The sequence below is a fragment of the Salvia hispanica genome, chromosome 6, assembly GCF_029641045.1.
Source record: "Salvia hispanica isolate PSC_SH4W2 chromosome 6, Shi_PSC_v1, whole genome shotgun sequence".
Lineage (NCBI taxonomy): Eukaryota > Viridiplantae > Streptophyta > Magnoliopsida > Lamiales > Lamiaceae > Salvia > Salvia hispanica.
This window is the reverse complement of record NC_142697.1, coordinates 11,606,174-11,621,861: the sequence shown is the minus strand read 5'-3', so window position 1 is coordinate 11,621,861 and position 15,688 is coordinate 11,606,174. Positions and strand designations below refer to the sequence as shown.

The window sequence follows — 15,688 nt, the reverse complement described above, 5'->3', positions numbered from 1 at the left end:
GACCGTTAGTTTTTTTACGGAACCATAAAAAAGGACTATTTTGGCGGTATTTTCATTTGTTATGAACCCGTTTTTCAAAAAGTAAATGTTTTTGACCAAATTTGTAGTTTGGTCATATGTTTAGGACCAAAATTGACCTTTACATAATCTAAACCCTAATCCAGTCAAAATAGTTTAAACACCCCTTGACCGTCAATTTTAAACGGCGCCATCCAAAAAGGACTAAATCTGGCACATTTTCAATTGTGATGGATGAAATAATTTACAAGATAATGTTCTGGACCAAAATCGTAAAATCGTCATATGTTTAGGACCACGTTTGGCCTTTACTCGGAAGTCTACGGTTCGCTTTATGTGATTAATGCATGAATTGATTGTATTATGTGATATGTGATTAATTGCAAATGTTTAAGTATCAATTATATGCATATGATTATCATATTTATGTTTTCTCGAGTATGCTAGCTTTCTGTACACGTGTATATGTAAATCAAAGAATCATCTAGAATAGATCTTCTGCTGCAATTCCAAAAGTAGCCTTTTGCAACCGCGCAAAAAAGAACATGTTTGGGGTCTTGCAGCATGTTGAGCGTCTTCACGAAGGTCAGCTATCTCGAAAGATACCATCGGTGAGATAGTACCCATGTTGTAGCGTCGAGTGTTGGCCATGAAGAATATAGTCAATGATCATCTATTTAAAACATTGTTGAAGACGTCGGAGTAGTTGAGCATGTTGACATCATTGTTCAATCCGTAGATTCTGAAAACGCATGCCAAATCCACATATGGTAGTCGACGACTGCCTCTTGTACAATCGTTGGGTGACCGGCCTTGTAGCACAATCAAATGCTGTCAAGCATCTCGAGGAAGTTGGGTGTGCTTCGTGAAGATGAAGTAACTGTTGGCAATCGTTAGTGGTGGGTGTCCGAAGATATTTTGCTCTGAAGACGTCGCAAATGCCTCTGCAGAATTTTTTCAAGCATTCGTGGTCAATAGATTTGACAAGGTGCAAGTATTCGTAGAAACGATACATTTGCCCAGTATGAAGATGTCGGAGTGTAGATGTACACTTTTGCAGTGTCGTTAGACTTTACCGACCGATAGTTCTAGTCTTTCTTGGAAGTATTTGTCATGGATTGTCAATATATTTGCGGTCCGCAAAAATAACCCTCACCGCATGTGGAGACGGCGTTGAAAGTTAATCCCGAATGAGCCTTTAGGTTGCTTCATCCCGATCGTTATGAATTGTTACTATCGTGAGACATACTTGATTTGCACAACTGAGAACGAAATTTAGAGAGAAAATTGAGTGAGAGAGCTTTTGTTTTTATAAATGCGGTATTAGAGATGATTATAAAATGAATTAGAGTATATAAAAATAGAAATAAAATATAATTTAAAAATATATTTGAGAAAGTGACATAATTTTAAAATTATACTCCATCCGTCCACCATTTAAAGAACCATTTTGTCATTTTAGTTTGTCCACGATTTAAAGAATCATTTACATTTTCACTTTTGGTATATATTGATCTCACATTCCACTAATTTTTACACTAACAATCCATTATAAAACTAAGTATAAAAAATGGATCCTTCATTCTACTTAATTTCTCCTTATACGTTTCTTCATAAAGTCAAGCGATTCCTTAAAACTCGTGCTGAGTTATTAGGACTCTTACATAGTGGATGGGGGAGTAGTATATTAATTTTTGATATTTTCTAAAAAATCAAACAGTTATTAAAAAGAAGTTCATTCGTACCGGGGAGTGGACTACACGCGCACACCCAGAGACGCGTGGCGAGACAACCCGCGTTCCTCCCCCTTGGTGCGAGTCCTGCTGGGATTGAATGCATGAAACGCATCTCCCGTCTCGTCCCGCCGAAATGAGTTCATCCATCCGCGCTGTAGGTACTCTAAATCCAAACACCTACACTAGATGAATTAAATTATACATGAGGTGTACTTATAAAAGAGAGAGACTAAGAGTAGAGATGTACGAGACTAAGAGTTGTATCTAATCTCATTGAAAGAGAGAGATGTACGAGACTAAGAGTTGTATCTAATCTCATTGAATTGAGAAAAATGTCATTTAAATCATAATTTTCGGTTGACTTATAAAAGTAGCTAATTAAATTATAATTAAAATTTTGATAAAATTTATCGTTTAAATTATATTTTTTTGGTTAACTTTGCATAAAGCATTGTTCAAATATTATGATGATGGATTTTAGATATTTATTATGCAATTGACATTAATTTTCCCTTGAAGTTAGTTGTGGCAAATAATCATAATTAAAGATTAATAAACTCAAAATTATACCTCCTTTTTCCTAATAAAAATGAAACAATTGTCGTACTCCCTCCATAACAAGGAAAATGACTCATTTTTTAGGTAGCATTCGATTTTACTAGTTTATTTTATATATTGAGTATAGAGAATAATCTAAGAGAGAATAAATAAAATAAAAATAAATATACTTTTAGTTCTAGTAATACATTATTTTGATTGAGAAAAATAAAAAAAAGAAAGTACTGAAAATGAAACATTTCATCAGTAGGAACTAATATAATCTCTGCATACCACTGTATATAGAAAAATTTTGTGTAGCAAATGTTTCATATGTAGTGTGACATATAAATACAAGTAATTTGAGATGACAAATCTATAGATGTTAGGGCTTGCAACATCTGATTCTCTTTCTTGTTTGATATTTTGACCAAACCACCGACGACTTAGGCTTACTTCTTCAAAGTCATGTTCAAGAATTTCTGGTAATCAGTCCTTTTCCAATCTCTCTTTTTTTTCTTTTCCTAATATGAATTCGGTGACCTACCAATGAGTGAAACATGTTAGATGCCACGATTGTTGGATAATTCCCGATTTTTTCATATTTATCCGTGAAAAGAACGGTTTCAAGGCCAATCGTCCAGGAAGTTTTAGTCTCTGGTATCATAGAATTTTCGATTTCCTAACACGTAATTAGGATTATTTCCTTTTATTTTTTTTGTAATATTGATTCTCAACAAAATTATTATGATTACTGTTCTGTCTTTTTTTTTTTTTTTGCAGTTACAGTGTTTGTAATGTGAAATTTGTCCAATTTCAGCATTAGTATGAATATTTTCAAGTTAACTTACAGTGTTAATTTTGTTTGACATGTATTGATGATGTGTTTATTTATCCTCCATTTCTGTTAAGCTTTTTCAGTAATTTGTTAAGCAATAATATAGTAGATGGAGTAAGCAAAGCACACTGCTCTCTCTTCTTGCTTGATTCCTATCTGTTTTGTTGATTTATGTGGGCTGCAACTACATATTGAGATATAACTTTGATATGTCGGTTCTGTCTTCCTACAGGGGCTCTCAGGCCCGCCCCCAGGAAATGTCCACAAACTCATGGTATCCATCTTCCGTCATTAGTTCATCCAGCTCCTCACGCCCTACAACGCCTGGATCCAGTACCTCTAGCAGCTTTGGTGTATCGAGACCGACTGACCGACCAAATTCTTCGTCAAATGTTTCACCTGCAGAGGCCGCCGGCATCATTGCTATGCTAAAAGATAAGAGGTGACCACTAGTTTTCTATTTATTTTCATAATATGTTCTAGGTCCCTTGTTGTGACCTTAACCCTTACGATGACTTTGGAGGAGCATCCTATTTTTGATCGAAGATATTATGTTGCTTTTCGAATTTGGCACGTGTATGAGCTACTTGCAAAGAATGCATACAAATGTAACTCTAATATACAAATGTTAATGAGTGCTTTAAATTTATACCCCGGGAAAGTTTCTCATTGTTATCTTTGTTGCCTAACATTGTCAGTGTTGATGAACTTAGAAAGCTTCTATCAGACAAGGATGCGTATCAAAATCTGTTGCATTCACTGGAACCTGTCAAAACACAAAATAGGGTGAGTGGCAGATTTTTTTTTTCTAATGCCAAATTCTATATGTATTAAACCATGCTTTCTATTTACTCATCAGGTCAGAGATGAACTCAGGAATGAAACACTGCAGCTAGCAAGTAAGTTTTCTGTTCTTCATAATTTTCACTACCATTTTCGAGTTATATAGTAGTACTAAATAAAATTAATTCTCATGAGTCCAGGAGAGAATCTCGAAAAGGAACCACGTATAATGGAGCTAAGGAATCAGGTAAACTTTATTATCATACATTGTGTTCACCATCGAAGGGAACAGTATTTACCTATTTGGTTTGTGAATTTAGTGCAGAATAATCCGAACTACAGAGTTGGCTGCTGCTCAAGAAAAATTTCATGAACTAGAAAGAAAAAAGGACGAAAATCTCAAGTACTATTCTCCCTCATCACTCATCCATCGGCTCCAAGGTACTCTACACAATTGAGTTTCATCTGCCTTTCTTTTTCGCTTTATGCGTACGACATTGATATTTCATTTATTGGTCATCATCGTCAACAATTTACTTCACATCACGCATGCCTTTCAGGTGCCTCAGGTCTTTACTAAGTTCCTCACTAGGGGATAGTTATCTTAGTTGGCTTTATAAAGCAGAGCAGTCGATGTTCGATTCTTTCTTGAAATATTTATATTAATGCATTAAACAGAGTCGTTATTGTAACTATCTCAGATGCGATGATTAAGACAGAAGAGGAGTCTGAGGCCCTGCACCGGCAGCTCCTTGATAGAGAAGTCGATCTTTCAGCCTTTGTACAGAAATACAAGAAGATGAGGCATACTTATCATAAACGCACTCTTACCCACCTCGCCGCGAAGACTTGTGCAACCAGCTGAGCAAACGCTTCGTTTAGGAAGGTGTACACAATTGTTCTATTATTGTAATATAATTGCTGTTTTCCTATGAATTTTAAATGGTGCAAACAGACTTATTAATAGTTGAAAGAATTTGGAATTTGATCTATTGTATCTGCCAAATAGTCTGTAAAATTGGATATTGAACTTGGTACATAATCATAATAAGATGATTTGAAAGATCATGATTATAAAAGAAAAACATGATTAAATACATTAGTAGTTGTTCTGTTCGGAATCATCTTGATCATTTGTATCAGGATCATCGCACATGGGAGTGGTGTAGTAGAACGAGCCAAGCGCGTATTTAAGAATGTCCCTGTACACGACATTGGGGCGGTGGAGCTTGACCCCAGTCTTGCCACCGGCGAAGTTGGTTGCCACGTTGCAGACAGGGTCCGGCGACGACACAAGCCTCACATAGCAGTTTTGCGGGTTCAACTTCTTTCCGTTTACATATTTATTACAAGCAACGTCGAAGTTTCCGGCTTCGTCGGTCAAGTCACTGGCGTATTGCACCACCCTGCTCCTCTCGTCCAAGCACGTCACCGACACTTTGGACCCTACAATCAAAACACACATACATTTTATTTTCTAATTTTGTTTTGTGAGTTAACGAAGAAAGTGAAAAAAGTAGAGATGATTTTGTTTCCCATTTAAGAAACATTCCATTTTTAATGTACCTTGGATGGGGTTGGCGCCATTGACCCATTCATTCCACCCCTCGCCGCACTCCTGGCAGAGCACGCTTCCAGTGACGTGGAAGATGTCGCACTCCGGGGTCGCGGTGGTGGTGGCGGTGGCCAGGAGTAGCAGGGCTGCTGCGACTGTGAAGAGAATGTGTGCTCCCATTTTTATGCTTTTGCTTATACTTGTGTTGTTGGAATGAATGAATAAATTGGAGTGAATTGTGTTGTGCATATATATATATATATAATAGAGTGAGTAGAAGAATCGTCGTCGTATATCTTGTGGGAAGGCACTAACTATGACGTGCTTCCCATAAACTTGTTTCTTGACTATAGTTTATAATTCATAGGCACTGCATTAATTAATACTACTAATTCATAAACCCTCCTTAATCATATGAATGGATAGTCAAACCTCTGTATTTATATTACGAGACAACATTTTTCTATGTGCAGTTAAGATATCAATTTTGATCTATAATATTTGAAACTATTTCTTGAAGACGATTAACTTTAATATAATACTTTTTTACTATTTCAAATTTTTTTGAAATACTCTCAAATCTATTAAGGGTATTTTAATCTATTTATTCTCTTTTTTTTATAAAAATATTTAATTTATCTCTTAATTTGTTTAGGCCCTTTGTTAAAAGAGAGATGGAAAAAATTGGGAAGAAAAGAGAAGAAAAAGAAAAAAAATTAAGAGAGATACATTAAACATTTATTTTTAATAAAGAAAGGAGATCAAATAGCTGAAATGTCATTTTGGGCTTTAAGAATATTTTCGTTCAAAAAAGTTTAAAACACTGAAAAAAAGATATTACATCAAAGTTAATAGACCTGAAAAGATATTTTCAAATGTTACGAACTAAAATTGATATCTTGGCAAAGTTCGCTAACAAAAAAAATTCTTTCTTATATTATTATTCCCAAGTTTGGATTAGGACGTAATTTCTAAAAAATCCTTGCCATCTTTGTGCTCTCAGTTCTCACAATATTTAGGTTTGTTTTTTAAGTTGGTAAAAATTAAACAAATACGAGCGTTTTTTTTTCCAACATGCCTCATTGAAGCTTATGAAGACCTCGGTCCGAAGCAGTAGCGAAGCCAGAATTTTTATGATGGGGTGATCAAGCCACTTAATAGCCATAGGGTTCATTCGATGTCGGTGACGTCGAAAGTTCGAAATAATTAATATATAATATTTTCAATTTTATCTAATAATAATATAGATGAAAATGAATTTTCTGAAGTGACAAAGATTTAAATTTAACATAATTTGTGGTGTAAAAGGGAAAAAATCGAAATTATGTTCCAAAATATAGAAAGTAGATAGAATTGAATATACACATTATAGTATTAGGGAGTGATCAATTGCTAAGTCATCATTTAATTGCTAACTACAACTACAATTTGCCACGTGTAATTTTTATTTTTATTAATTAAATTGAAAAAGATAAAAAAAACTCCACATTAGGGTTTTGGATGAAAATGTCAATATAGTGTTCCGAAAATATCAACTCAATGCTTTGAGAATGTCAACACAATGCTTTAAGAATGTTAACACATTACTTATATTGACATTCTACACGTATTATATTGACATATTTTATATAGTATGTTGACATTTCTGCTTGTACGAAAAAATTAAAAATTTTCAAAAATTTTGACGTCGGAACATATGCATGTATAATATCGTTCGAATCCCTTATGAAATTATCTTTAATATGATATATGTTATATGAATTTAAAGTTTTTGGATTTCTTTTAAAAGTTAGTTATAACTAAACATGTAGTTAATTGACATTAATATCCCTATTGATATTTTTTGGAATTAATTATATAGTCTTATTGACGATTTTCGTTGATCGTATTGACATTTAGGGATTAATGATCTAAGCCCTTAATTTGAATATCTAATGGCTATTATTTAGTTGTAGTTAGCAATTAAGTTATTAGTTAGCAATATAACACTCCCCTTATAATATTATTATAAAGAAAAGAGGAAAAAAGACTAGCTTAAGAGAAAAAATAAAAATTATGTTCCAAAAAATAGAAAATGGAGAGAATTGATTATACACATTATATTGCATTAGTATAAAGAAAAGAGGAAAAAAAGACTAGGATAAATTAAATAGAAAAAAGGGAGTTCTGATGCCAGAGGATTTGAACTTGGAAAACTGGATTACAAGACACCAAGGCAAACCAACTGCGGCAAAGACATTACACATATATTGTTGTTTGCATATATTATACTACATACTAAATCGGAAATTTGATGGGGAACCAAGGGCTTGGTTCCCCCTTGCCCCTGCGTGGCTTCGCTACTAGTACGAAGCATGCATTTCCGGTCGACTATCAAAACAAAAAAATTCAGTCTGAGAAAATATCCAGGAAACTAAGTAGCATGTTTTGACAAATTTAATACCACACAAAACATGACAAACAGAAAAGCATTTTTCTCTTCAACACAAATTCACTATGAAAATTGAGAATAAAACTCGAATTCACTATGAAAATTGAGAATAAAACTCCCTCCTCGATAATATGATAAGATGATCTAAAGATGTCTGCTCAAAACATAATCACAATAGCCCAGCGCGCCGTAGAGCATCCTCGAATGCTTCCCGACTATTCCAAGGAGCCACCTGCATTGAAAAGGATCACAATCATACACAGAGTCATCAAACTATTATCTACAAAAGTTATAAACAAGTCAAAATCAAGGCAAATTATGTGGATTTTTTTTACCTCAGTAATCTGAGAGTTGAAGTGTTTCTCAATCTTGTCCATAATCATATCATCGCTGTCAAGACAAAGCAAGTTGAACACAGCACCTGTCCAGCACAAAATACAAGTTTTATCCAGCAGGTTAATCAAAATCATGCTTCAAACCGAAATAATCGGGCTAAAACACACAAAAAGTTTTTGAATCGTGAGTATTGTTTCAGATCCTTAAAAGTTCCAAGCAAATACCAATTCAGATGATGAAATGACAAATAGTCAGCCACACACATCAAATGGGTTAACAAGCAAATATTGACACTAACAACCACAACAGTCCTCCATTCTAGTAACTACCCCAGGATTTACACTGCATGATTGAAGTCAAAGGGCATGCCAAATCAACCAACACAAGAAAACAATGTTTTAACAATGAAATACCTTTGCGGCCAAAGCGCCCAGCTCTACCAACCCGGTGCAAGTAAACCTCATTGTCAGGCTCAGAATAACGACCATATTGCACGGGAAGATCAAAATTGATAACCAAATTAACCTACACAAATATAATATGGAATTATTATATCAGGTTAAGATCCAAGTTAAGTAAAGAACTGCTATTATAATACACGTTGAAGCAAAATAGCAAAAGAGATGAGCAGTAGCAGCACCTGGCTCTGGTCAAAACCTCGAGCAAGAACATCAGTTGCGATTAGAACTTGGGTCAGACCTTCTTTGAACTCTTTTATGATTTTGTCCCTGTCCTCTATATTCAGAGCACCTTGAATCGTAGTCACCTCATAGCCAAGTTTGACCAAAGCTTGGTGCAACATAGATGCAGCATTCCTGGATTTGACAAAGACAATTGTCTGCCCCACTTTCTCTCCAAGTTCAAGTATTTGGTCTTTAATCACCATGATCTTTGAAAGCTCGTCAGGACAATGAACCTTGTACTGTTTTACAGACTCCAGAGATAGTTCTTCCTTTTTGACAAACATTTGGTTAGGTTGTCCTTTAAAGATCTCTCCAGCTATTTTGGATGAAAAGTCCTTCACATCATCATCAAAGGTAGCCGAGAATAACAGGACCTGAACAATATTCCACAACACAAAAAAAGTTTAAAATATAATTCAGTCGACAACGAATATTGATCTGACTCTGAGATTAAATAATTTCCATTTTCTGTATCATATAGCTCCTAGATATTCCTTCACTTCGGTAACAATGTCCCTCACACCAAATATGACAAATAGATGGCAGCATATGACCAGATTGCATAACGTGTAACAAAATTAGGTATGATACACGTGGAAATATATAATTAAAAAATGAAGTAAAAGATTCATACTGAAGTAGAGAGATAAAATTGACAAGGAACATCTTCTGGGCACTTGCATTATGTATTATACCCTATACTAATAACTATAACTCCAAATTCAGTAAGCAATGCAAAGTGGTTTAAACGCATCATGTCTAAAAGCAAAAGAGAAGTACATTCATAAAAACATGATTATTTTGTACACTAAACAACCAACCTGGCAATTGGAACTGGATTTAGCAATAGCCTTCATTATCCTGATTGATTCATCTCGGAATCCACTCTGCATATGATAATAAATTCACTCAATAAACTTATAATATGAGATATTATATGCTTCACGAATTACAAATCAGAATATACGCAATACAGTAAACTTAACTTCATCAGGGAACCATAACACAAAATACTTTATGCATAAAAGATTATTTCTCAATTTATGATCCATCCGTTTATTTGGATGCATTAGAAATGGATCCAGGAGTGCACGTGTCATTAATTTGCATGGGATATAATTAGACAGATAATTTCCCTGTACCACAGCACAGACCAACATACAAGACCAGGCATTGACATGTATAGATTGACCTAATTTACCAAGATAGTCAATTGGGTGGAAGAATCTAAGTGAAAAATGGAGTATACAGGTCAACCAAAAGAAAAAAGAAAAAGCATGTGACTACACAAACGTTACATACAGTACACCAAAATAAAAGGTAATTGTGCAATTAACAGTATAACACCATACGAACAAAAACTCAATAAGAACAGGCAAATGAAATCGCACAACTCACCATTGCCAACATGTGGTCTGCCTCATCAAACACAAGAATCTTCATTTTACTCAAACCCAATTTCTTGTGCTGCAACCATTTAGAGATTGTGCCTGGTGTGCCGATGATTACTTGCGCTGTAATAGGTGGCCTCTTTTGTATTGGGATGTAGTTTGCTTGATCAGATGGTAAGGCTAGTTCTGAGGTTATCCCAGTGAACTTCCCCATCTTCAGAAGCACTTCCATATTCTGCACAATTTAATCAGTGTTGCTCAAAGACCATAACATAAATATGAAACAAGTCTGGGTTGCAATAATTACATAATTATAAGCACTTGATTGAATTAATTAAGTAGAAGACACAACTATGCAGCCACAGCAAAACAACAGTCTTTTTTCACCCTCTTTAGCTTTTCCCAAACAACTATGACCATTGATTAGCAAAAAGCAAGCAAAGGAAAATATTGATTAATAGTGATTGGAGACGAGTCCACACTCAATCTTGCAAGGAGTTTTTCACCCTCTTTAGCTTTTCCCAAACAAAATATAGACCTATATGAATCCCCCAGCCAAACAAAAAGGCTATAACCATAGACTAGCAAAAATTCCTAAGTTATACAAGCAAGCAAAACAAACCTGAATGGCTAATTCCCTGGTGGGGCAAATACAGAGAGCCTGAGGTTCACGGACATTCGGATCAACTCGGCTCAACATACCAAGGACGAAGCAAGTGGTCTTCCCGGATCCATTATGAGCTTGAGCTATTAAATTCTTGTAAGGAGGAGTTAAGATCATGGGTAAACTGATAGCCTGAATCTTGCTAGGTTGCTCAAACTTCATCTCAACATAAAGCCCCTTCAGCAATTCAGGTGACAAGTTCAAGTCTTCGAATCTCTTAGCTGAGTTATATGGAGTGTCCCCGGACGCAACCTATGATTTAACTCAAAAAGCAGGAAATCAAAATCCCAATTAAAACCCTACAATTATCTTCGATTGCAAAATCACAATAAAAACCTAGTCCTAAAGCTTAAATCAATAAAATCGAGGACAAATTATAGGCAAAAAGTAGAGAGAAAGGTAGAAAATTACCGCTTCTATGGTGGAATCGTCGGGATTAGTGAGGGCGAGTGGACCTTGTTTGGACTCGTCGACAACCAAAGAGTCCAATTTGATATCCGTAGCCGGCGAGGCGTCGTTTTGCTTCTCCGCAGCCGCCTCCTCATCAGCGACATCCGCCCACGACTTCGTCTCCGGCGGGGTAATGGTGGCGTTGGTAGATGAGCTACTACTCACGCTGTCAGCCATGGAAGGAGAAACAACAATCTATACTAATATAATGTGAGATATACAATCCAACTAAAATAAATCAAAGTTTCAGAAATTGAGAAGGAGGAATAGCTGACCGGCGAGAATCCGGCGAGGAAAGGCGGTGGGGCGGCGGAGTATAGTATAATTGAGAGTTGAATTCTATTACTATTTGGAAAAGTTTATAATAAAATACTGTTGCATCTAATAAGAGTAATATATGGCGTACAGCGTACAAATTATGCTATGCATTTGCTACTTTTTTAATTTAAAATTTCATACATTGTTTTAACTATAAAATAAGTACTATAAAACAATTGAAAATAATTATTAATATGTTCACAAAATTTAAGTTAATAGCCACCCTTCATTATCTATGTAGGCCACACGTGATATTATATAAAAAAACGTATATTCCATATACAGAGATAAATATAAAAGTCAGGCTATTAATTTAAATTTTGTTGATACATTATTAATAATTTTTAATTCTTTTTCTACTTTTTTTGATAGCATATAAAATTATAAGGAAAATTTAAAATAATAAAATAAAATAGCAAAAAAGTATGTATAATTGTACGAATATAGTATTACTCCTATTGGATACAATATTATACAATTGGGGGTATGTATATGATGTAAGTACAAAATATTTTGAATTTTTTTTTATAATTTAAAGTAATAATTAATTTAGATTTTATATTTATTAGTTTCCAGGTGTATTTATGTATAGTTGGAAGTTGGAACATGACTTTTTTAAATATTCACTTGTCAAATAATTATTTGTTGGACATACCAACTCATTATGCCGAATAGTATATCTAGGCTAGGCAATTTTTTCTCATTACACTAGTCGCTAGAGTTTAATTTGCCTTTTATTTGGGTAAAATTAAAATTTTATTTTTATTATAATGTCTCTTCTTTGAATTAATTCACAAGTTAAATAGCAACACAAAGATTCAATATTTTCAATTTTCATCCTATATTTATCCAATTAACATAATTAATATATTTTAATTAGTTTCAAATTTAATATATTTTGATCAATATTCAATTCATTAAAGATGAGATATATCAAGATTTGTTAAATAAAATAAGAAATGCGGGCTTCGTGTCAATATAAGCTCGGATGAATGTTTTTTCGTTGTTGTTTGGTAGACAAGAAATTATCAAGATTTTGTATTAATAAATCATAATAAATGAGGTAGAAATGTTTCCGACCAAATTTGTGAGATACATATTGATAAGGCTCGTTTCATGCATTGGTTTTGGGTTAAAATTCTGTGCATTTGGGGCGCTAATCTGTGTTTATGAGTTCAAGTGCGTAGTAAATCTGCCGGACCTAGGAGTTGTTGTTACCTGACCTGGTAGATGTAAAAGAGATGAAATTGAAGTAAAAATCAGAAGTCGTCGTTCGGACCTGGGAGAATTAAAAGTTGGCGACAGGAGCAGAATGGAGCAAAAGCAGATTATTTTAAAGAGTCTTATTCAATGGCAAAAGCGTCTAATTACCAGAGGGATACCCTAGGGATCAGAGCCTCACATATATAAAGAGCTCAACATTGAAGAATAAGATAGTCACTTCTACACACACTTTTAGTTCAAGCTCTTGTTCTATTCCTTAGTTCCACACTTCAAATTTCTCATTTCACTTGCTGTGCACTTGGAGATGGAGTGATTCTGGCAAACGTGGTTCTCATCGTTGTTTTGTTGCTGTGTAACACCGCCTTGTGAAGGCGAAGAAACAATATTTACTTTGCTTTGTTTAGTTTGCTTTCAGTTTCAAGTACTTGTTGGTTTTTAAGTTTCGTAACTCTAGTTTCTAACTTTGATCTGCTGGATTTGAACCTATTTCTCGCTATTATGGAAGTTTATGTTGGTTTTTGTTGGATATCTCTGAGTTGACGTTTATTTCTTGCTTGTTACTTTCGGTCTTGTTTATTGTTGGATGTTTGAAGCTGAGATTTGTTGGTTCATTGTTGGAGGTTGTGGATTTACGTATGGAGATGTTTGGATTTGTAGAATCGTGGTGGATTTGAGTTGGAGTTTTGTAGATCCGGTGTTTTTTGTTTACGTTTGCATGATTATGGCTATTTACTTTCTGTTTTTGCATCCTTTAGGTCCAGTAGCATAGATCTGTTAGTTTAGGCTTTAATTTCTCATTTTAAGTTTAGATCTGAAGTTTGCTCTGTTTTCATGGTGTTTAATACTCTGTTTTATCTGCTATTCTGGTTTGATTCCCGAAGAAGATGAAGTTGTTGGTAGTTAGAACCAAATCTGCTTTTGTCGGTACTTTCTGCACATCTACTTTGCTTTTTCTGCATGCTTTTCCATACCCTGGTAGTTTAAGGAAACTTGTCCCCACTTTTCGTTTTATACTTGTCTGTCCAAATTAGGAAAGTCCGTTTAGTTAAGTTAACTCCAGTTGTCTTGGAACTTTAAAATATCTCGTTTCTCTAAGTCATGCATGTTCCGTACGTTCTCATTTCTTAGACCCAGTAGGTAGAGTAAAGTTTTTCCTATCTCTCAGACCCAGTAGTTTTAAGTTCTCGACCCACAAAATTGCGTGGCAGCAGCCAACCCCTTTTTCCCAAAACATCCTCAAATGCAGTTTCGTAACACATTCGTCCTCGTGGGATCGATCCTTTACTTCCCTGTGCTGGTTGTAGTATAGTGGGTTGAGGTTTTGAAGAAATAGAGTGCATCCAACAACCCCTGTTTGATAGTTTCATGATCTTCTAGCCTCTGAAGTCTAGTCGAATCCTCTGGACCTGTTAGATCGAGTGAGATAACAAAACCACACTGCACGTTTCATAAGTCTTCAAATGGCGTCGTTGTCAGGGATGCATGGTGTTATTTGTGTGTTTGCGAATGTTTTGGTGTAAATAGTTTACTTATTATGTTTTCTTTTGTTTCTTTTTTCAGTTTATGAACAGGAGCTCCAGGTTCGGACACTGGAACAACTCACCTGGTTGGAGAAGCGCCCAGACTAGTTGGCGGGTCAAGGAAGCGATATTCCCAGTTACCACCAGATCGGGGCTTACAACAGGGGATCTAGTTCACCTGAGTTCGGAGAGCGATGAAGAGTCAACTTCGTCAGTTAAGAAGGAACCAAAGTCAACCTCAGAAACAGAGGAGGAAAGCGTTGAAGATATGGCCAACGCAGGCGACGACGACCCGGAGATTGGCTCGCTCTTTGCCCATCTAGATGGCGAGCCTGCCCAGGCTATCGTCTCTACCCAGCGCCAGAGGGCGATTGACATCAAAACTAATGTGCTGGGCATTCTACTCAATTTCTTGGGTCGGAGGAATGAATGTCCATACGAATTTCTCAACGAATTCAGTAAGCTTTGCAGTATTCAGAAGAGGCCCAACGATACAACAGAGGAGGATTACCGCCTACGCGCGATCCCGTTTCGCTGAAGGGAGAGGCTAACACTTGGCTGTTAAGGTTGCCACCCGACTCGATTCATACATGGAAGGAATTCAAGTTAGAATTCCTGGATTACTTTTTCCCTTCTAACAAAACGAATGCTCTTAAGAAGGAGATTCAGGAATGCAAGCAAGACTATGATGAATCGTTGAGTCAATACTGGTCTAGATTTAAGGGACTGCTCGATGCTTGCCCGAACCACAGGATGACGGAAGCCGAAACCTACTATCTATTCTATGAAGGGGCGAAACCTGAGTCTAAAGACCTGATGAATACCGCTAGCGGATGAAATTTCACCAAGAGGAAGGTGAGCGAAGCCCGAGAGATCCTGGGAAGATTAATTGATGCAAAAAAGGCATACGATTCATCTCGTACCATCCTAAGGAGAGGAAGTGTAGATGCAGTAACAGTGCAAAGTGAAGAAAGAATGGATGCTCGAGTGGACGCAAGGATGGATGTTAAAATGGAGCAGCTGGAGAAGACTATTCTAACCGCCCTGGGGAAAAACGACTCACCGGGTCCAACAGAAAAAGATAAACAAGCACTGGGTCCAGAGGATGGTTACATGTTACGGACCTCAAGGAGGAATGAATTGTCCAGCCCATATAAATGCTGTGGGAAATTGGAACCAAAATAATCAGGGCAGTAATTGAAAC

General features: G+C 35.7%; 3 protein-coding genes across 6 annotated transcripts; 1 reads left to right on the top strand and 2 right to left on the bottom strand.

Annotated features, from left to right (window-relative positions):
* The first annotated feature begins 2,630 nt into the window (after positions 1 to 2,630).
* On the top strand, positions 2,631 to 5,717 carry LOC125198205 (vacuolar protein-sorting-associated protein 37 homolog 1-like). 4 transcript variants are annotated; one of them, XM_048096609.2, is made up of 8 exons: positions 2,631 to 2,776; positions 3,362 to 3,571; positions 3,828 to 3,915; positions 3,989 to 4,028; positions 4,113 to 4,159; positions 4,233 to 4,353; positions 4,614 to 4,798; positions 5,056 to 5,717. In XM_048096609.2, exons 1-7 carry the CDS (start codon positions 2,760 to 2,762, stop codon positions 4,775 to 4,777), a joined length of 687 nt encoding a protein of 228 aa, XP_047952566.1. In that variant the 5' UTR covers positions 2,631 to 2,759; the 3' UTR covers positions 4,778 to 4,798; positions 5,056 to 5,717. The 4 variants fall into 4 exon arrangements, with proteins under 4 accessions (XP_047952566.1, XP_047952565.1, XP_047952567.1 ...); XM_048096608.2 differs by lacking the exon at positions 5,056 to 5,717 and having other exon boundaries at positions 4,614 to 4,904; XM_048096610.2 differs by lacking the exons at positions 2,631 to 2,776; positions 5,056 to 5,717 and adding an exon at positions 2,795 to 2,951 and having other exon boundaries at positions 4,614 to 4,904.
* LOC125198206 (Pollen Ole e 1 allergen and extensin family protein) lies at positions 4,908 to 5,647 on the bottom strand. Its single transcript, XM_048096612.2, has 2 exons — positions 5,479 to 5,647; positions 4,908 to 5,358 (listed from the first exon to the last, which is right to left on the bottom strand). Exons 1-2 carry the CDS (start codon positions 5,645 to 5,647, stop codon positions 5,012 to 5,014), a joined length of 516 nt encoding a protein of 171 aa, XP_047952569.1. The 3' UTR covers positions 4,908 to 5,011.
* A 1,950-nt stretch (positions 5,718 to 7,667) lies between the features above and the next one.
* LOC125207137 (DEAD-box ATP-dependent RNA helicase 38-like) lies at positions 7,668 to 11,851 on the bottom strand. Its single transcript, XM_048106355.2, has 9 exons — positions 11,698 to 11,851; positions 11,384 to 11,617; positions 10,931 to 11,224; positions 10,316 to 10,543; positions 9,739 to 9,804; positions 8,875 to 9,291; positions 8,648 to 8,759; positions 8,234 to 8,319; positions 7,668 to 8,130 (listed from the first exon to the last, which is right to left on the bottom strand). The coding sequence occupies exons 2-9, from the start codon at positions 11,597 to 11,599 to the stop codon at positions 8,068 to 8,070; spliced, it is 1,482 nt and encodes a 493-aa protein (XP_047962312.1). The 5' UTR covers positions 11,600 to 11,617; positions 11,698 to 11,851; the 3' UTR covers positions 7,668 to 8,067.
* Between the last annotated feature and the right edge of the window lie 3,837 nt (positions 11,852 to 15,688).